The sequence below is a fragment of the Gallus gallus genome, chromosome 20 (assembly GCF_016699485.2).
Source record: "Gallus gallus isolate bGalGal1 chromosome 20, bGalGal1.mat.broiler.GRCg7b, whole genome shotgun sequence".
Lineage (NCBI taxonomy): Eukaryota > Metazoa > Chordata > Aves > Galliformes > Phasianidae > Gallus > Gallus gallus.
In genome coordinates this window covers 1,573,372-1,593,020 of record NC_052551.1, presented here as the reverse complement: position 1 = coordinate 1,593,020, position 19,649 = coordinate 1,573,372, and the positions used below count along the sequence as shown (strand labels likewise).

Here is a 19,649-nt window from a genome sequence, read left to right as displayed (position 1 = left end):
TATACTTAATTCTAATGAATTTGGTATAAGTATTATGTTATCAATAAACTAATTCTCACCATTCAAACCAAAACCTACTGCAAGTGAATCTCCTACGCATACTTGAGGAATGCAGCTGTGAACCATTTTCATCTGAGAAAGTTCCCTGACCAAGGAAAGTTAAATTGCTTTGAGTTGATGGAATTTCGCAATGCACTTCCTCCTAAGACATGAACATACCAAGAATTTTCTCAGTATGGAAGCAATTCAGGAACGTAAGAACTGCCATGCATGGCCAGAACACTCGGAGCAGTCCCCCAGCTCCAGTAAGGACCAGTTGCAGATACTTGGAAGAGCTACTTAGAAGTGCAGGGAAATAGTGGCACACACTGCAGCTCCCAAGGGTGTACTTGCCCAGCTTTAAAGATTTATCCCTGTACTAGAAATGCATGCACTCTATTATTGGAAGCTACAATTTCAGCACCCCAAACAGTTTTTGAACATTTAACCTCCACAGCACACTTGTGGTACACAAATTTCACTGCTTTGTTGGGTAAAATCAATTCCCTCGTGCCTCAAACCTTGTGAGTTCATTGAAAGCTCCATATTCATAAGAAGTTACAGATTGCCATTGCCTACTCCCTGTCTCAGTATCTTTCATGAATTTTATAGACCAGTATTACATATATGCCCATCAATTATCAGTCCTTAATTTAGGAAAGCCCTATAGTAGCCACTACACATACAGAAGGCTTTTCAGATTTCTCATAATTTGTACATTCTCTATAGCTTCCTTAGCACGAGTAATTTTTGAAATGACATGAATGATACATAAGTATTAAAACACTGACATATATCCAGCTCAAGTTGATATACTTCAATAAAAAACTAACTGCAAAGGAGATAAAAATTGTAGCTTTGAGACACAATCAATCTCCATGGCATACAGAAGGCATCTGAGATAAAATGATTTGTACTCATGTAGAACCCACAGATGGCTATTTACCTCCATCATGCCTAGATCAATATGAAGAAATGTGCTCCATGCCATTTTATTACCCATCAGTCACCAACTAAGTCAGTGTCATACTGTACAGCACCCAAGACCCTTGCTTTGAATGCTGGTCATTAAACCTGTTCACCAATCCACTGCTAACATGCAGAACAGCCACATCTGTAAAGGTACTTTCCAAACCTCTGCCATGTGTGATAGGACCCAATGAGTTTATGAGTATGTAAATAAAGATTTAATCCAATCTTTAGTACTTAGCTTTTCAAGATTATCCCACACATTATTCTTCTCCACACTAAAAATCACCCCTAATCTTACATCATAGAATATCTTCATAAGGCAGGCAGGCAACAATAGGATACGTTCAATGGAAAATTTTGGTCCCAATAACCACTGTCACACCAAGCTCACTAAATCAACTTTCACATCAATTAAAATGATACTAAATCCCTAGTGAACCCAGGCACACCAATTTTACAATGTGTCTCTTGTCTACAAATGTATTACGAAGCCTTCTTTGGTACAAACTTTTCATTATGCAGAGGAAATTAAGTTAAAAGCCAACATGTCTTGATTCAACTGTCGTTAGCCCATCACCAAAAAGCATAAAAGACCAGAGAACAGCCTTTTGCTACAAAATGCCACGACTCTTACTTCATTCAGAAGTCTGACTCAACTAGCTCAGGAAATGCAGAGGGGATTTAAGCAGTGAATTCTTTGTTCAGTGTATGGACAGAGATGTACATCTTGACAATGCTACGACTGTAGCTAAATGCAATTAAACAGTCATTTAAGCATATATAAAAATCAAACAGAAAAAACAACATTTTTGAAATCTTTAAATTTAAACAAGCTCATCAAAACACTGAAAGGCACATAAGCCCATTTTCTTGCTCAAGACACAAAAACTGAGCGTTCAGAACAAAAATCCTCTTCATTTTGTCAAAAAATATAAAAAAGAAACGTTTGGAGCTTCCCCTTAATTCTAAACCACTTTTCCATCAGGGGCAGCTCGTCAAGTTCACGTTTCAAAGACAAGTAAGTATTTCTCTATTCAAAATAAAAAGGTTATGGACCAAAACCTTATCTACCTTACCTATCCTGTTCTAAGACACCTCCTCTCTGCACAGATTCTTACATCAAGGCTATTTTAACCAGGAAGCTCCCTTACACCTCTTTGTACTTTTGTATTGGAAAGGGCTAAATGAGGAATACATCAAATCCAAGTCCCTCGCTCCCAACTTGAAGATCTTCACGCCACTTCTGGCTTGTTAGATCTATCATCTTACCATCCTCTGCTTTCCCAGATCTGCCCTCCAAATGGTATTTCTGAAAATGTAAGAGGTGTCCCAGGCAGGCTATGCCCCAGCTTTGAGAGCCTGGATTCTATTCTTAGCTCAATTCTTGATGTAAGTAAAGCAAGCCATTTTGTTTCAGTCTTTGTCTGAAAAAATGTTTGGTTTGCTTCACCAGCTGAAAAACTGAGAAACTGGATTAAAAAAAAAAAAAAAAGGCAAAAACTTGTAGTTAAGGACTAGGTGCAAAGAGCAGCCAGTAGTTCTTCATTTCACACATCCTCTTGTTCACTTTAACTACCCATGTCAAAGTAAGCAATTCAAATTCCAAACATTTCTAACACTTACACAGGCAAAATACAAAATCAGACAGGTAGCAAAGTGGGATTTTTATGCAAGTTTTACCCATAAATCCCTTACTGCCCTTTTCTCTGCCCTCCATTTTCTTTTGTGAACATTCCATTTTGCCACTCTCTTTACAAGGAAATAGCTAGAGTAGGTTCAGGACATTTACTAATTGATAGATGCTGATTCCCTTTGATTAAGTTCTGGAGGTGATTCATGCTCCAGAAGACCTCTATATTAAGACAGAAGACAATAAATGTAAGAGAATGTAGACATCACAAATTAACATAATAATAAAGATAACAATAAAAAGTATAACAATAATTAGTCTTTATTAATATACAGCATGACAACATTCAGTTTAGCAGATGGCAAAACTTTTGTTACACATTATCTCCAAGATAAGGAATCAGGACTCATTCACTTCGGGTACATATGGGCAACTTCTGCATTTCCTTCTTTGAAGGTGAGAAGAGAGCATCTGCCACTCATTCCACCAATAACTACTCTCCTTAACTTACCTTCTTTCCTTATTGGGCTTATTATAAGAACCTTCACCACAAACAATCCATCTGTGATTTGACTTCCCTATGCTAGCACTTCATTTTCTGGAAAGCAATAGAGCATTTCTCAAATTATTGGACCCACTATTAATGCTACTCTAAACCACTTGACATAGATTAATCAGCTACATGTTTTCAAAGCATTTTGTTATCTCTAATTCCTAGCATAAAGTGCCCTCCAATAACAAAAATATCAAACTCTTCTAACCTTACTCGTACTGTAAATCAATCTATTCTGATGCGTTTTGGCTCCATTGGCTTCAATCAATCCACCACAGGCTTTAGGCAGCTGGAACTGGCCAGTCTTGCATCTCTAGTAAAAAGAACAGAACAAAGAAAGAAAAGGAAAAATTGAAGAGATCATTGACCAGTGAATACTTAACTTTACAACAGCGATCCTTACTTTGCTTCCAAGCCAATTAAATACAAATCTGAAGAACTTTATTCTACAAAAAGCACAAATCTATTACTAACTGTTACAAACAAAATGGTTGCCCATGCTTAATGCTTCACACTACATTTTTTAAAGTGTTCTGAAAAGGCACTGATGGAATGGTCTGGCAGAACTCAAAAATGACAAGCTATCTGCTTTGATTTCCTCACAATTACATTCTTTTAATCTTTTAGTAAAGAATAATTCTTCTACCTGGTCTGGCAGGAAAACAGACTATGCTATTTTTATGTGTAACCTTATGGTCCATTCAATTGCCTTTGTGGCCAAGACTTGAGTAAAACAAATTGCACAGTAATGGTGATCACTTTAACATCTACATGGCACGTGATTTGTGCTACAAATCCACTACACCAAAAAGAACAACATCATGTAAAAGCAAGCAGCATCTCCACATAAGAAGTGGGACACACATCTACAGTATCTTCCCAGCTTACCTAGATTAGTGGTCAACTGTTTATGATTAAATTCAGGTAAAGTAAATACGCTGTTTTGTTCAGTGTAGTCATTCCCAAACACCTACTAAAACCAAATTGGTAGCTCAGAGTTAATTTTAATTTTATCAGTCAACTTGAAAACTACTTATTTTCTTCACTACTACAGACACTGCTTGTCCACATGTAACATACAGGAGAAGAGGCAGCTTAATCTCCTCTGGTTTTACTGTATGCAAGAAGAAAACACTCAGACATACCCTAATTCTGTTCAGATAGCCTGCATCTTTTCCCAAATGCATTTTTTAATGTATTTTCATAGATGGGTTTTTAACCTCCAACTATTAGCTGTTATTAAGCAACCTTATGGGTAGTTTACTATAGATAGACACAATCTGACACTATGAATGCTACTTGAAAACTGAGAGCAGCCATGCAAAGCAGTGCTCTTATACTGAAACAATATTACTCTATGTTGCATTGTGCTAGGCAAACATACTATCAATACTAGAAAGCCTAAGGCTACTGTGGTATATTTATGCTATATACAATAAAATGCTGGCAATTAACTGCAAATGTGACAAGCTTGTAACAGCTGCTTTGGAAAAAGGACATCTACATTTCAATTTTTCTGTGTAATCTACTCAAAATATTTTCATATTTTTTCCCCCTAAAAGACTACACTGATAGAATGACAACTTTGTTAGAGAGAGTAGGGGAGCTCACCATTTCAGCAGCAAAGATCTTTGACGTTGCCTTGATATTTCAGCAATATACCAACATTGAAGCAAGGGCAGCATTTCTGGAAGCCTCATAAATACTACTACAGATTTAAACACATTCCAGTTTTTATGCAGTTGATGTACAGCGATACCCTACCTGGAAAATACCATGAAGCATCCTTCTACACTGGCCTTGGACCGTGGCCGTCTGTAATAGTCCACTGCAAGCTGCTACCCATTGAGTTACTTCTGCTTGGCAGCTCTGGAACAAGATGAGCAATGAAAAAGAGGATTCTAATACTCAAGGAGAGTTTAACTGTCCTCCTGTTTCCACAGGCTTTAGTTATTTAAACAAAACCCTCAGATTAAATTCCAAACTTGCATTTGACAGAAGCATAAATTTTGACTATAAAAAAAATCCCTTGCCCTCCAATAAAGTCATGCAACCTGAGCGTGATGGCAGAAGCAGATCAGTCAAAGGAAGCAGCGCGCTGTCCAAATCATAAAACACACCACGACATTTATACTTACAGAATAAATTCAGATACTCATTCCACTGACTGAGTGATCTCTAAAAAGCACTCAAACACTCAGATTCTATGCACTATTCGTACTCAGGCACTGTGTTTTAGTGCTTCGAAACACATATGTTGTCCCAGTAAAGTTCAACAATACAAAATGTCTTTAATAGGAATTAGAGGCAACATAGGAAAGAGGGTTATCTTTGCATCTTTCATTTACTTTTTATACTCAAGCTAGTATAATACTTGTCTCCTTCATACATGATCAACATTAATATTGGAAATGATGTACATATTATTAGAGAGAATAGGCTTTTTTCCTTATAAAAATAGCTTTTTTTTTTTTTTTTAAACAGACACAAAGACGATTAAGGGTTTGAAGCACCCAGCAGGTGAGGAAAGGCTGCAAGAGTTAGGACTATTTAGCTTTCAGGAAAGAAAACTCCAGGGAAATTTTATCAGTGTGCACAAATAGAGGCAGAGGGATGAGGGGAGATATGGCCAAACTCTTCTCAGTGGTGCCAGTGAAAGTATAACTATAGCAGATCTGCCCAAAGGACAGGACAGACAAATCAAGCTCCTGTTCCCCTTCGCTGCAGAGCCATTGCTGTCCCCCAGGTGCAGTCACTGCCTCCTGTGACTGCTCCTCCCAGTGCTGTGCTGCTAAGCCACAATGGGAATTGCAAAAAGAAAAGGAAAAGAAAAGGAAAAGAAAAGGAAAAGAAAAGGAAAAGAAAAGGAAAAGAAAAGGAAAAGAAAAGGAAAAGAAAAGGAAAAGAAAAGGAAAAGAAAAGGAAAAGAAAAGAAGGATATTTTAAAGAGAGGACAAAAAGGGAGATTTGCCATTAAAAACATAAGGAAATAAGGGAAAAGAGTGTGTTAAGGGATCTTCCCTAAGCCATTATCGCTATTTCCAGAACATCACCTTTCATTTAAACCACAAATGCTGCTCTTTATTTACAATATGGCTGAAAGAAAACATGCCTAGTCTAAATCAAATGGAGTTACTCCATGGTAGCCTGCAGTCAGCTGTCCTATCAAGATCCAGGTGAAAGAAAATACCTATGGCCTTCCAAACCTTTTCTGGCAACTTTTAGGAAAGCCATAGGTAGCAGACTGTATAGGAACTGTAGAATCACGGCCTGAACCTCTGACTGATCACCTGAGGTGAGCATGAGTCAGCCCTGGGAGCACAGGTGAAGGCAATTCAGCTGTGTGACCGGAAGGTGTGGATCCAGGTTGCAGCTCTCCTAGACCCCATTTAAGGGCTGACTGCCACTGAGGAAGGATCTCTTTCTGGAGATTGCTTCTCTGGGAGTTTTTCTTGTAAGCTTATGACACAGGTGAGCATTTTTTCATCTATTTCTGATTATAATCTTTCTAGCTATCCTACCTGTGGGTACTGATCTAACCACACCACTCTGCATATTTGTTGATTATACACAGACGAAGTACTCATTAGAATCTCTCCTTAGGTAGAGGACGGTTTTAGCAGAACAGAACTATTAACTGAAGCATTCAGAAAATACCCAGGATTGTATCATACAGTGAGTGCCTGAGAGAGCCTGAAAATTAGAAGAAAACAAAACTGTCCCTTCCTATTTTCACTATAAAGAAGAGATGTTTAAAGGCTGAAGATTTGCTTTTGTTTGATTAGGCAACTATTAAATCCTACTGCAAAAGATGAAAGCGTGAAACACCATGGATCAGCAATCATACGGTATCACATAGCATAAGCAGAACTATATTGCTAGCTGCTAGAAATCCCCTGACTCCTATCTGTATCTGTGCACTCTCACCACTACAGCTCCTGTGCTTATCTAATCACAACACAAAAATGGCAGACAACTATGTGTTGTCCAAAGGTAATTCCTTCCAGCCAGGATGAAAAGTTCAAGCAGCTTCCTCTGCAATATGAATACCAGAAGCAGATGAGAGAGGAGCACTGCACAGGGAGAGGAAGCCCAGGAGACAAACCTGCAGCTTTTCATTCAAACCGGTGCCCTGGGGTACAGCTCCAGGGACAGCTGAACCCGCAGTGACTTACTGCTTTCCAGCCCTCCACTCTCACCTGGCTTCCCCCTCCCTTTGTGCTAGCAATTGCCTCTTCATCTCATTAAAACAGCAGGAAACTAACTTTATACTGCCCCAGTTCTGCTGCTTTGGCATTAGGGCATAGGGGCCAAGAAAAATGCTGGGGCACGCAGAGGTATGCAATAACGCAGAGCCACAGGCAAGGACAGAGCACAGCCACTGAAGCAGGAAACAGGAGCTCAGCTCACTGCATTTCAGTCGTTCTCAGACAGCTTTGCTCTCAGCTGTTTTCAGCTGGAAGTCTGAAAGGGTTCACCGTTGTGAAACCACACCCCGAGACATCAGTTCCAGAGGTGGATTACTTTCAAAAGTAGGCACTGCTCTGTGACTACAGGCCTTGCATTTCTGTCACCGGCCTGTCTCCATCTGACAGCATGAGCCACCCCTGTGTCTGTGCTGTGGTGCAAATCAGCTCCAGCCACCAAGCTCCCTTCTGTAGGCCCTCTGCTGACATCTGGAAACATGCTGCAGAGGCTTTAAAAGCTGACAGATGAAAAGCACACAAATGCATGGGAAAGAACCAAGGAGCAGAGCGAGGGGGAATCCATCCTTAAGGCAACCCAATCTCTGCCACTTGATGCAAAACCTGGAACCTTACGTCGTCACCTCCCATGCAGTCGAGAACCCATAGGAACACACATCCCCACCGCCCGGCACAGCCCCCACGGCCAAAGCACAGCAAAACGGGCAGAGAAAGAAGGCCTCAAGCGCAAAGCCGCAGCCGGGAACACGCAGGTCTGCCACCGCTCCGGTGCGAGCGCACGCTCTGCAGGAAGGATCGGAGCCGCCTCCCGTCCTTCTCCCGGGGGAGCGGTACAGAGCGCCGTGTGCAGGGCGCGCAGCGAGGCACAGCGCCGCCCGGCAGCCTTCACCTCAGGCAGGCCGGTAAGCTCAGGACGAGAGCTGGCCGCTCACAGGGCAGCGGGCGAACCGCCGGGACCGGAGGGACGGAGGCAGCCAGGCTGGGCCGCAAAGCACCGCACGTTCTCTCGGCGGCACCACCCGCCGCTGTCACTCACCGCGGCCCGCGCCAGCGCCGCCATGCCTCCTCACGCCACCTCCGGCACAGCGCCCCGCCCCTTCCGCCCCGCGGGCCGCGCAGGCGCAGTGCCCGTCTCCTCTATGTTGGGCGGGGTGGAGCTGGGTTGGATTTGGGACTGGTTCGCAAGGGCAAAGGTGGTAAGGCCGGGCCAGCCCGCTTCGTGAGGCCTCTCGACTACAGTGCCCTTCCAATCAGCTGATGGCGGCCGCGCTTTATCTCGTCTGCGTGGCGTAGGGCAGCAGCAGTTTTCTCCGGGTGCCCTACGCAGGAGGTGGTGTACGCGCGTCGAGATGGCAGCGCGCGGTGCCGGTGCCCACACGGCGCCTCGCTGCGGGAGCAGCCCCGCCTGCCGCGCCTGTGGCCCCGCCCGCTCCTCCCGCTGCCACCGGCTGCCGTGGGGCTGCAGAGTTGGGCGGCTGCTTCTGCCGGGTTAGACGGCTTGCTCTGGATCACATCCACGTCACCTCACAAACGCGCACGCTGCTGGTGCGCGGGAGGCTGCTGCAGTTTGAGCGACAGCAGCTGGGGAGGAGGCTGCGATCCTCAGTGTGGTGCTGGCTTGAAGGGCTTGGGGAGCTATAATATTCTCCTCCCCTCTTTCCCCACGTATTTATGGGGACGGCTGCTTCTCCAGAGGGCAATAGAAGCTGTTTTAATGGCCCTGAAACTCCACAGTAGTCTTTAGAATTCCTTCATATGTCCCTAAACGTCAGCTCTCGTGGGGCCAATGGAGACACCTGCTTGGGCTTCCTGTCTGCAGATGTGTCCCAGATCCCCGAACACGCAACCAGTGCTTTCTGACATGTTCTGGCTCACTGCAGCTTGCTGTCCAAATAGGTCTAACTATCTGCCAACGTGTTTATTGAACAAGTTGTTCTGATGCGGTGCTGGATATTGAGCAACACGGACCATAGATCTCTCTCAGGGATGCACTCCTATTTCATTTGGCTCTTGTGCCTGTTGCCAGTTCTAGGGAGGAAGGTCAGAGCTAAGTCCTGCTTCTTTCTGTTTGCCTAGCTGTCCTTTGTGTGTTCCAACTCGTAGCAATGTTGAATACCACTCATGACGGCCATTTTTGTTTGTTTGTTTGTGAGAAGGCAATGGAGGGGAATGCATACCCATTTCTGAAGCCTCCTTTTTGCCACGAGTGAGTTAGGGTCACTGAAAGCGATGAAGCTCAAGAATCCCTTTGCCATATAACTGTACAGTGAAAAGACTTCCCAGCACTTGCAGAGGAGTCTCGGTGCTGTGCAGTAATCTGTCCAGCACAGCAGATACTTTCCAGCTAGGAGCTGTGTGTCAGAAATACACTGAGTATGCCACTTCCTGATACCAGCCTAGGTTTCTTCCAGTCTCAGCTAATAATGCACAGGAGAATTTTGACACATTTCAGTAGTAGAAAATTAGTACCCTAACCTAAGATTCCTCTATCTCTTTTTTTTTTTTTTTTTTTTCTGTTATTTTGTTCTCCAATTTCATGGCAATCTAGCCAGACTTTTCTATCTCATGCGCCAAACAGCATACCAGACTGAATCTGAAGGGTCTGGTGAAGGGTGAAGACAGAGCAGCCGGTGGTGGATCTGAATTTCAATGTCAGCTCTGGGAGGATTTCTCACTCAGAACACTGGCAATCTGCTCCTTTTTATATTTTATGCAATTTTTGTTATCCTCAAGTTCCTACCGTTCAGCTCTGTTTGGTGGGTGGTCCCACATCTGCATGAGTCTTACCTGTCATAGTGAGTCTTCGGCATGCTGCTCCTTCTGGGTGAGCATTTTCAAACAGCACCAAGAAGTCCCACCAGCAGAGCACTGAAGTTCCCATCTAAGTGCTGGTGTTTGTTCATCCAAGGACATTAACAATGGCCCTGTGTGTACTGGCAACTGGGTGAGTGAATAGGAAAGAAGATCGAGTTTAGAGGAGAACAGAGGCCTAAAAAGGAAAGTGAAAAATTGCAGAATCTTCCAAACAGCCGATATCGGTTATTTTCACAGTGTGGCCAATAAGGGGCATGGGACTGCTGTGTGCTAAAGGCAGAGAAGCAGGCTGCAGAAAGCAAGAAAAAATGGGAGCTGACTCTCCACCATCTGCCCACAAGTCTGCTCTTTGTCACTGGTGGTGACGAAAGCCTGGTGACAGCAGGAATGGTTGCTCCTTTAATGCTTGGGGATGTGCTGCGCAGTCCAACGTGCTGCATCCACTCACATGGGTGCAGTGATGATCCATATGTGTCAGGGTAGAGCTGGAAGAGGCCTCTCTTTGCCCCCACAAGTCTGGTTCAATGGTGCCAGTGTTTAATGCAACTAAAGTTTAAAATAGCTGAAAGGTTCTTCTGGCTGTACTAGCAACTGTCTTTCATCAAAAGAATGCAGAGCCAATGAGGTGGTTGAAGAAGCGAGACCATTGAAAATCGTCTTTTTTGTTGTTTTTAATAGGATTAATTTTCTATGAACTTATCTACCTGAACCAGCCCTCCTTAGGATCAGAGGAATGCCAGGAATGCATGGTTGGGGACAGGGTGGGGAGAGCAGACTGGCTGTTCTGGCAGCAGCTATCAAACCACGTGAAACCTCCATCCCAACTGCTGCTGCTGTCAGTCCTTCTGCTAAGGTAGCGATAGTGATTCCTTTCCTTCAAGTAACAAAGGGGAAAACTCTCTTTCCCAAGGGGCCATTTTGAGAGGCCAGGATGCTTGAACCACTCTTGATGAGGTCTTGCACTGGTATTTTACAGCAGAATCCAGGCAGGCCCAGGAAGCCATCTCAGGCCCTTGTGGGATCATTATAGCCCAAATGTAGAAAACAAACAAAACATTTCCTGAAGCTGTGCACGAGAAGACACTGTGCTGTGGGCTGCTTTGTGTTCAGTTTAGGATTAACGTTGATTCTGAAGATGCATAAAGTTTTCTAGAGCACATGACATCTAGGTCAAAGTTGTGTTGGTTAGCAAGGCTATAAGGATTATATTAAGGCTCAGAAGAGGAAGGAGGATATAATTCTAGCCTACTAGTTAAAGCCTCAGTCCAGCAAGCATCAACACACAAAGGGCAAGGGTGAAGCTTATTCAGACTAGAAAAACTCAGGGAGGAAAAAATCTGCATCCACCTGTTATCAAGGTAGTGAAGACGGAATAAGGATCCGATATACCAACAAGGCAGTGTGATTTCACAGCCCAGAAGCAGGAGGGAGCTTAGTTACAAGCACATAGGAACTTCTTCAGTGCTAAGCTGCTACACTGAAACTAAGCCCTTTGAAAGAACTCACAGATCCAAGTTGTGCCTAACATTTCTTCTTAACAATTTAAATTTAGTTTAGCGCATGTCAGCCACTGTAGGAATTTCAAGAAACGTTTTGATGTTGATCTGAGAGACGTGGGTTAGTGGGAAATACTGATGGTAGGTGGATGGTTGGACTGGATGATCTTGGAGGTCTTTTCCAACCTTGGTGATTCGATGATTCTGTGATTCTATGGTTAATCTTGCTGCTGTATAGATCCATTTTCAGGTCACCTTCTACTGACTTAGCTGTCAGGACCACATCCATCCCTGTTTAATTACATGTAGTCCATTTGCAGCATATGTAAGAAAGGAAGAGTTGCAAGGGAGGAATATTTGACTATTATCAATTGGGAGTCTCAGACATCTGTTAATTAAATATTTGTCAGAACAGAAACTGACTTTCTGACTCAGTGAACTGCTAATTAATCATATAAAATGCCACAAGAATGGAGGAATGGCAAAGGCCTCCCTAGCATAATGTGGTGGCTTCACGCTGATGGGCATTAAATGGGAATTAAATGGGCAAAACAGACTCAGCTTAAGGGAGATTAATGTAATTTGTTGCCTATCTGTAACAGCCATGAGTCCTCAGAACTAAAAGCAAACTTGAAACACGTCGATCCCATCCACCTCTCCTACCTCCTTCCCCAGAGTAGCACAGGGGAATGGAGGATGAAAGCTGTGGTCAGTCCCTGCCGCTCCCTCATCCCTTCCCATGCTCCCAGTGTGTCCCTCCCATGGATGCCATCCTTCCCGAACTGAGCCTGGGTGGGCTTCCCGCAGGCGACAGCTCTGCAAGCACTGCTCCATTGTGGGTTCTTCTTGAAGCTGGGTGGAGCTGGCTCTCCTCTAGCATAGGGCAGCTGCTGGACTCTGCTCACAGGGACTCTATTTTACCCAGTAATTCAGTGCTGAACTCAGAATGCCACCTTGTCTAAACTGAGTATTTATCTAGCCCCAAACTTCAGTTTGGAGGAACTGTCATTTTTAGATGAAGTGTTTCAGACCAGCTATGATGCTTAGATGATTTACTAGTTTTAAAATGTTTGCTCTCGCTTGGGTGTGCTAGGCTATGACTTTGATTCCAGGTTGTTATGTTATTCCTTGGTTGGCATAATTAATTACAAACATTTGCGAATCCTATAGGTATGTAGCTAAAAGATCACCTAAACCGTCCTCCATTTCCAAGGCAGTACTAAATATTCTTAGATCTCTCTGATGCGTGTTTCTTTTACGTGCACCTAAGAATTTCAATAGAGGGATTCCCCATTTCCATATGAAACTCATTCCGGTCTTCCACTGTGAACATTTTTTCATACTTACCATAAAGATGCTCACTGTGTGCCCTGTTCTTCTGCCTTTGATGTCTGGTTCTAAAGGTGTTAGGTAAGAGCAGAGCTTGAATTAGTAAATGGGCCTCAGGCTGTTTGCTGTCAGAAGGTCTGTAGACGTGGAGAAGCTCTTGGTTGGCTGTTCTGGAGATAAGGCTTCTTAATGCAGCTTTGCAAGTTGGCTTATCTTCACCCTGCTTGTGGATACACACACATTTTGAGTTCTTTACTAAGTTTCACTTCTTTGCTGTTTACTTTAAGTTCTTCACTATGAGAGTGGTGAGGTGCTGCAACAGCTGCCCAGAGAGGCTATGGATGCCCCATCCATCCCTGGAAGTGTTCAAGGCCGGGTTGGATGGGGCCCTGGGCAGCCTGGGCTGTGGAGGTTGGCAGCCCTGCCTGTGATGGGGGGGTTGGAGCTTCATGATCCTTGAGGTCCCTTCCAACCCAAGCCATTCTGTGGTTCTGTGATTTTCTCAAAGAATGAAGTGGACTTTTAAAATTATTATTATTATTATTTTAATGGGTCATTATAGTGCCTTTAGGAAAGACAAGCAGGTTTATCAAAAATACAAGACGTAATATGGTGATGCAGCAATCCAGGTCCTACATGGCCTCTGCTTTGCAGAATGCCCGTGTCTTTCAGTGAGCAGTGCAGCACTGAAAGGGTGAAGGGGCTTCACTTGGGAATTGAGCATGGTGGGCATTGCCTGATCTGCTAAACTGGAATTCCCCAGGGCAAATCTTTCCTGAATTCTCCACTTTTTAGACTTAAGAATCAAGCACCTCAGTGACCACCTTTGCTATTTTTTACTTGCTACATTTCCTCCTCTCTAGCAGTGATGATTTTCTACACTGACCACTCTGCAATCAGACCTTCTGGCAGGTAACAACCTTGCTCTATTTATTTCTTTGGATCTCTGTCCACTTTCAAAAGACCCCACAGCTTTTCCACATGCTGCACAGAGCTGCTTGGGCCATTGAGGCCTTGAGACTACATGTGCATTTACCTATCCTAAGCTAGCACAGTTGTCATTATTACAAAGACAAGAAATGATATATAGCTTTTAAGCAAAAGCATTTGAAAATATTTTAACGTTTCTGTCCTCCTAATTTCCTGTTAGCATCTGATTTTATTTCAAATGTTTTCACAGAACGTGCTTTTTTCCTATTTCACCAGTCATTTTTATGCAGGCAAGTATTTCAACCTTTTAAAAAGTAATTGCACAGGTAAATCAACCTTTTCATAATAGTCTGATAGCTCCATGACAACTTCTTGATTTTTTCTCCTCTCAACCTCATGAAGAATCAAAGCCAAAGGCAATCATTGTCCCACCATTTCCAGAGGAGAGCTCCTTGGTTCCGAAAGACAAACATACCTTAGCCTAGGGCAAAAGTGCAGATCTCTCAACTTCAGCCTTTTCTCTAATCAGACTGGAGTTCCTATCTAACTGCAGGATTTAAAATTATATTGATTTTCCTTCTTAACCGCATGTTCCTGCTTCCACAGAGGAAAAGCTGAAGGAAATCTAATGAACATATGGAGAAACAGGATCTCTCCATGCTATCTGGAAGAAGTGGGGCTGGGGTCCTTCAGATAACAAGAGGGAATACGGTCTGTATGGATATTGCGGGGCACCCTGGACATCATGATAAAGAGAAACCCAATTGCAAAAACTCAGCTCAGGTCCAGCAGGTCTTATTAACTCTGGTTCAGTGCCAACACTGCAAGACTGCCAGCTGGCCCCTCAGCTATTTGACTGTCTTTGCAGCATACTTTCCCGGTGCTCCAGGTTCTGAAAGGGCCTTGTATGTACCAACGGAGCCAGCGCAGGTCTGGCACTGCATCCTGTCTAATGTGCCCTTTTAGGAGTTGGAGCACAAATCAGCGATAACGGGCCCTTGGAGCCTTGGTGTACGTGGACTGACTTCTTCCAGAGCTCACTTGGGTGTCTCTGCGCTGCTCTTCCCAGAACTCCCAGTCCCAGAAACGAAGCGAGGGGCCGTCTGACTCAGCATGGGGAAGCCCAGGTTCTGCTGGGTTTCTAGCTCAGGCTCCGTGCTGAAGGAAAGCAGCATTTCTAGGACTGAACTGATGATTTATAATGGATGTGTCGAACTGTGCTTTCACAGAATCTTTCTCCTTTGCATACTGAGCGTATCTGGACATTTTGAGACCAAGTCCACCTTTGAGACGTTACCTGTTGAAAAAGGAATTTTAATGGTAGTTAATTATACTATTAACAACATAAAGATGCTTAGTCCTCTCCATAAGACCGAATACTCAGTTTAGAGTGTCACTGTGAACACATTGGCCACCACTGCTTCCCAGGCTAAACATCATTTTAAAAATACAGAAAGTGAATTTTTCAGTGGAAGTACAATCCTTCCAACGCCCGATGGATCTTGCAAGGTTTGGCAAGGAGGGAGATCCGTTCCCTGACCTGGACTTCCTTGGTGAGGGGTGCAGAGTGGTCCCTGCTGTGTTCCGCAGGAGGGAACTCCCCCTGTCCTGCACCAGCCCTGCTGGAGGACATGCAGATGTGACACAGAGCAGGCTCCTCGCTGCTGCCCTCCCTGCGCTTGGTGGAGCCTTGTGAGCGAAGTCTGAACTCCATGACTGAGCCGCTCAGGGGAAGTCGAAGTCGGACCTGATAACTTTTTCCAAGCTGATATATCCTGGTGGCTGCTGCTACCGTTAAATATGATAAACTCCTATTTGTTCACTTTAGCTTGCTGTCAGCAGTCGCTGTTTGCTGGGGCAAGCCCAGGACGTTTCCCTCCCCACCTGTCAAGCTTGGAGTGTGCTTTGGCACCCTGCCATTGCAGAGCCTCAACGACTTGAGCAGACAGCTTCAGGAACAAGACATCCCAGTACTTAAGCCACCTCTGCTTCATGAGCTTTTCTTCCCATCTGTATGCCTTCCGAAGAAGAAAATGTTTGCTGGTCAGAGAGGTTTTCCACATGCGCCTCCTTTAGCTTTCCATTACCACTAGGAGGTTATATGGGGTGCAGTGCCATACACTGTACTGCACTATATGCAGAGGTGTTCAGACTTAATTTATTCCCTTCTCCTGGATAAAGATTATTGCAGCTGTGTGTTTTGGAAAACTATCAATGAAGGGAGTTCAGCTCATACAACACACTTTCAATAGGGTACTGTACTCTATATTTCCAGGTTCTGTTTTAATTACACTTGCATATTACCTTGGAGGAAGCTGAAATCTGGAAAATGTTTTCTCATATACCATGTCTTAAACCTTCCTGACCTTCTGTTTTATACCAAGTACATTTATGCTTGCGATCAAAACCATATAATATGGGGAAGGGCTTGGCTATCCGGAGTAATCTATCAGGGGCATGCTGTCAGTCCCCCCTAGCAAAGACTGAGCAATTCTCACTGAGAAACACCCCCACCACCATCCAGCAGTAAGTCCCTCTTCCCCCTTCACGCACTCCCAGCAAGAGCTACAGGAGTGGGCCAGGCTGGGAGCAGGGCAGCAAGCAGCCTTTCCCTGCGGTGGCTGGGGCTCCTGCTGCTCTGAAGCATCCTGGAGGGACTAAGCAATGGGATGGCTCACATAGCATCAGTGCATTGCCCGTACCGCAATAAGAACATCAGTGCCTCCTACCACTGCTGGGCTGGGGAGGTGAGCAGCATCCACACTGCCAGCACTGGAGGCTGCAGTGCCGAACGCAGCTTGACGCCCAGCACCGAGGTCTGCTTGTGACAGCCAGCGTTCTCCAGGGAGAGCAGGGTGCCTGTGAGCACTGCTGACTGGATAACAAAACCCATACCAATCACATCTCTGTTACAGAGCAGCATTCATGTCACCTTCAGATCCATGACAACGGGAGCGCATATTGATCTTCACATCTCTACGTGTCTGGAGAGTGCCCCAAGAAAAACGGGTTTAGCAAATACGTGTTTGCAGGAGAGGATCTGTCAGTCCTCTGCCCAAGGCTTGGTCAGCATTTTGGAAGTACAGACTGCTGTCTTTAATCCCTTGCTGAAGAGCTCTCTCCCCCTGGCAGCCCAGGAAGGTGTTGAGAAATGCTGCCAGGCACCGGTCTGCTCCCGGGGCTGCTGCTGACACAGCTCGTGAGCTGCTGCCTTGTCTCAGCACCTCGTCCTAAAAAACAAGGCAACTTTTACTTCTAACAGGAATAAAATAAATCCTGTCAGACAGAAACCTTTTTGTGGTACTGAGCTGCTCTTTAACTCGTCTGTAAACAAGGATTTTCAACTGCGAAGCAAGAACTTATGAGATGGAAAGTTTTTCATCAGCAATGGAAGAGCGGTGTTGGTCATAGTGGAAGGCTGAGTTTGAGCTCCTAACATGGTACCATAGCTGGGAGGGAAAGCTGAACCCCAGACTATAGTGAAGGTCACAATCCAGTAAAGGTACAGAAATAGTGTCGTCTCTGTGGCATTTATGAGGCTGTTACTGTTAACCCAAAGTTAAATGAGACCTGGCGCTCAATGCTGCAGGTAATATTTGGAGAAATGGAAAAAAAACGTCTAAAGCAAAAAAAAAAAAAAATAAAAACCAAGAACCTGGTAGGGAAGGCGCACAGCAAAGGCATGACCAAGTTGATTTATGTTCTGCATAGAAAAGAAAAGAGAAAAATTCATCACGATCTGTATAGGTAGAACAATGCCACTGGGAATAAGTTTTTCAGCATAGCAGACAAAGAAGCCAATTCACTGAGTCAAAGTGGAAAATGGACAGTAGGTAGAAATAAGCTGCTTATTAAAAAAATGAAGTGCTAATATTCACAGAATTAGCTCAGAGCTGACTGCGGTGAGCTTTTTAAAACTTCTGGTCTTTAAATCAATCCTGGATCTCTCTTTCCAAATATGTAATACCCAGCTATTATGTAGTATCATTTAATTCCAAGGAACTTTAAAAATAGACTTCCTTTTAAAAACAAATTGGTGGGAAAAGAGATCCCACATCAGAAAGCCATGCTTCTCTAACAGGGCAGTGGCCAAGGCTCCGCAAGTCCTGCCCAATGGCCCCAGCCAGGAGGTCCTGCTGTACGAGTTCCCTGGAAGCTTTGGGCTCCACAAAGATGAGAATGGTTTTTGCCAGGGGAGACCATGGGGGCATCTGGCCTGTCTCCAATGGGTGATGGGTCCCTAAAGACAATAAGGACAGGAGGAATGGGGAGCGGTGTTTTCCTATCACAGCTCCTCGGCTTCCAGCTGCTGTGGCTCAGGAAGTCGGGGGGGCCTTGTGCCCACCAGCTCTCATGGAGGTTTCTTCCATGAACTTGTGCAGTCAGTTTTTTTTAACATATGGAGACGTTTAACATCCAGGCAGCGTGTGGTCAGGAGCCGTACCTCTGGGCTACACTGTAGGAATCAGTATCTCTGTTTCAACCCTGTCCAGAACTGGTGTCACTTAGGGCACTGTGGTTCTCATTTGAGAGCAAACTTGCTCCCCATCCACATTCTTAGCCCTCATCACCTTTCCTTCTTGCCCTAGTCACCTCTCTCAGAAGAGCTCCAGTCTATCTAATTACTCCTCACACAGAAGCTGTTTCATACTTCCAATCCTTCTTATTGCCTTTTTCCAGCTCTGCCATATCACAGTGTTCAAGCGCCGTGTTGGTCCCTGGAGCACCTGCACACTGCTTTCCCATTTGTTCCCTGTCTCTCTCCCAGCCCTTGCTACAGCTGTGTTTGCTGCCTTGATGGCTGTGAAAACTGAGATGGCATTTTCAGAGACGTGGAGTCCCCAGGAAAAATTTTATACCCAGGGTGTGCGGCTCGTCTGGCTCAATGATCTTAATTGTGCATCCCGTCCCAATCGCCTGTGAATTAAACTACCATCCTTTGGTCACATCGTAAGATTCAGGCAGTATCAACAGCGCCATAATTTGCTTATAATTGCCGGGTCAACACAGCGACCCTTTATAGTAGTGAATTGAATTCCTTTTCTCCAGAGCCTCCCAAACCTCTGGAATTTCCCCAGAATTCCAAGATTTATTAAAAATCAGTAGGCCTAATGGTGGAGGTTAAATGCTCTAAAACTTGGACAGCGCCAGCACATGCTCCTCATCACTTTCTTATCTTACTGGCATGGGGAATATTTCATTACTATTGCAAGGAGTGAATTATTTCATATGGCTTTTTCTCTGACGAAAGTCTCTGACGGTGTTCTGAGAGAAAGGCAGCTCTGCTGCATTTCTGTTTTGAGGTAAATAGCAGGTCATTTGTCTTAGTGCTCCGAAGAATCAATCTGCTTTTAATGTTTGCATACCTCAGAAAAACGCCCGCCAGCCTCTTATATCTTCTGGAACTCATTGATGGGTCAATAATCACATGGCATTCCATTGGAAAAAAGGAATACACTTGTCCCATTTCCATTAATGGGAATGCCTGGAAGGCCTCTGTCTCGGCTGTGCCCAGCCAGCTGCTCCGTTCCCTCTTGCAGGGTGAGGGATGTGCAGTCTCCACTCCTCTCTTCGTGTCTCCCAAAGGCTCCAAGCACTGCAGGGAAGGGATCCAGCCCTGGCCCACAGGAACCTGACCTTGGTGAGGGGAAGCTCTGAGCCTGGCTCCTCTTGGCAGCCCC

At 44.5% G+C, this 19,649-nt stretch overlaps 1 protein-coding gene across 2 annotated transcripts in view; it reads right to left on the bottom strand.

Annotated features, from left to right (window-relative positions):
• The window catches only part of UQCC1 (ubiquinol-cytochrome c reductase complex assembly factor 1), a 52,501-nt gene extending 44,023 nt beyond the window's left edge, over positions 1–8,478 (bottom strand). The window contains exons 1-3 of one of the 2 annotated variants that reach the window (XM_015296246.4): positions 8,289–8,478; positions 4,959–5,063; positions 3,403–3,507 (exon numbers count right to left, since the gene is read on the bottom strand). In XM_015296246.4, the coding sequence (XP_015151732.2) occupies positions 3,403–3,507; positions 4,959–4,979 (126 nt within the window). In that variant the 5' untranslated portion in view covers positions 4,980–5,063; positions 8,289–8,478. The remainder of the gene's footprint in view (positions 1–3,402; positions 3,508–4,958; positions 5,064–8,288) is intronic. The other variant, NM_001006285.2, reaches the window with a different exon arrangement.
• Positions 8,479–19,649: the final 11,171 nt, after the last annotated feature.